The sequence below is a fragment of the Camelina sativa genome, chromosome 14 (genome assembly GCF_000633955.1).
Source record: "Camelina sativa cultivar DH55 chromosome 14, Cs, whole genome shotgun sequence".
NCBI lineage: Eukaryota > Viridiplantae > Streptophyta > Magnoliopsida > Brassicales > Brassicaceae > Camelina > Camelina sativa.
In genome coordinates, this window is record NC_025698.1 from 11878300 (window position 1) to 11879804 (window position 1505).

The window sequence follows — 1505 nt, forward strand, 5'->3', positions numbered from 1 at the left end:
ATTAGAATAGAATATAATCTAATTTTGGATCGAGGAAGAGAAGAATATGACTCTTGAGAGACAAGTTCTTCGATCTCCACTCTTTCGTATTTACCATTACCCTCACTTCTTCAAATGATACTCGAACCAAGTATATAAAATGCTATTTGATTATTAAAACATTTTCAAATTTTTGTTACTTTCAAATCTATGAAATTATACTGTGATCAGTTTCATAGAAGAGTAAAATAAAACATTGATTGTCCCTTATATTAGTAAAAAAACGTATGTACGTGCGGTTTGCTAATATAAGCCATTTGGTCCAAAAAGTCTTGCATGTAGCGGTCTAGATTTGTCCAGAGTTTCTTATGTAGTGGAGATTCGCCCCTATTCAAGTAATGAGTTGCATTATCATCCACGTGTCTCGTTAATTCATTTAATCGAATGCAGATTAGTTGAACACTTTTACGAAAATTTCATAATCATCAATCCAACAATAATATGCAAATCATAATATTATTCATCTTGATAGCCACACCAGTTATACATCCCGCGTAACGTAAATAAAGATACTTAAATAAAACTTAGACACACATATAGATCTGTTCCAGTTTAATTTAAATTGTTAGATTATTCTATATAAATACGAACCTTGTGAGCTATAAGAGATTATGGAAGAAGATTCTCATCAGTCTCCTTTAAGATATTAACAAGAGTGTCGATGATGAATTGTGGATCGTCGATGTCAAGGCTAATCTTCTTGCATTCGATGGTCCACCCACCTGGCTACCGTCTCCGTCTTCTTTAGGCGTAACGGTGATTGTTGCTTTGACCGACTTGTATTTTTCTGAGATCAGACAGCCGCTCATTTTGATCGTCACTGTTCTCTTCTCCGAATCTATCGACTCAAACTCCTCCTCGGCTACGATGGAACATATAATAAATATTGGTTAAGGTTTTTGATCGATGATCAAGAAGTATAAATGAAATATGGACGAGTTGATTATTTACCTATTCTGTCAGTAGGGGAGATGATGTCGTCGGTGAAAGATTTAAAGAATCTGGCTGCCTGAGACTTAATGTCAAGCTCCCCATACCAAGTTCCATGTAGTGCCATTTTCTAAATCTTTTTCTGTTTGCCTTGTAGGATGTTTTGTGGGTTTGATGATTGTAATCTTTTCTACCAGTGCGTATATTTATAGAGAGTTTATGAGAATTGCATTAACTATTTTCACCTAACCACCCCACCCATTTAACATTTTCACACTTCACCCACTCAGTTAACTAATGTGGCACATGGGAAAATAAATAAAACGAACGGACCAAATTAAATGATAACACATCTGCCCTAGTGTATATCAATGAACTCCAATGAAGAGTGGTTTACGCAATTATTTAGTTTTAACACATTATTAGAATAATGTGCTGTGATTGTAAATGTGAACGATCTATATATATGAGACATGGGATTAAATAAATTCATCAGCCTAGTTAGTTTATCGATTAATCAATCAAGTCTTTACGTA

General features: G+C 34.4%; 1 protein-coding gene across 1 annotated transcript; it reads right to left on the reverse strand.

Annotated features, from left to right (window-relative positions):
• Positions 482–1189, reverse strand: LOC104741090 (uncharacterized protein At1g24000-like). Its single transcript, XM_010461868.2, has 2 exons — positions 991–1189; positions 482–901 (listed from the first exon to the last, which is right to left on the reverse strand). Exons 1-2 carry the CDS (start codon positions 1094–1096, stop codon positions 678–680), a joined length of 330 nt encoding a protein of 109 aa, XP_010460170.1. The 5' UTR covers positions 1097–1189; the 3' UTR covers positions 482–677.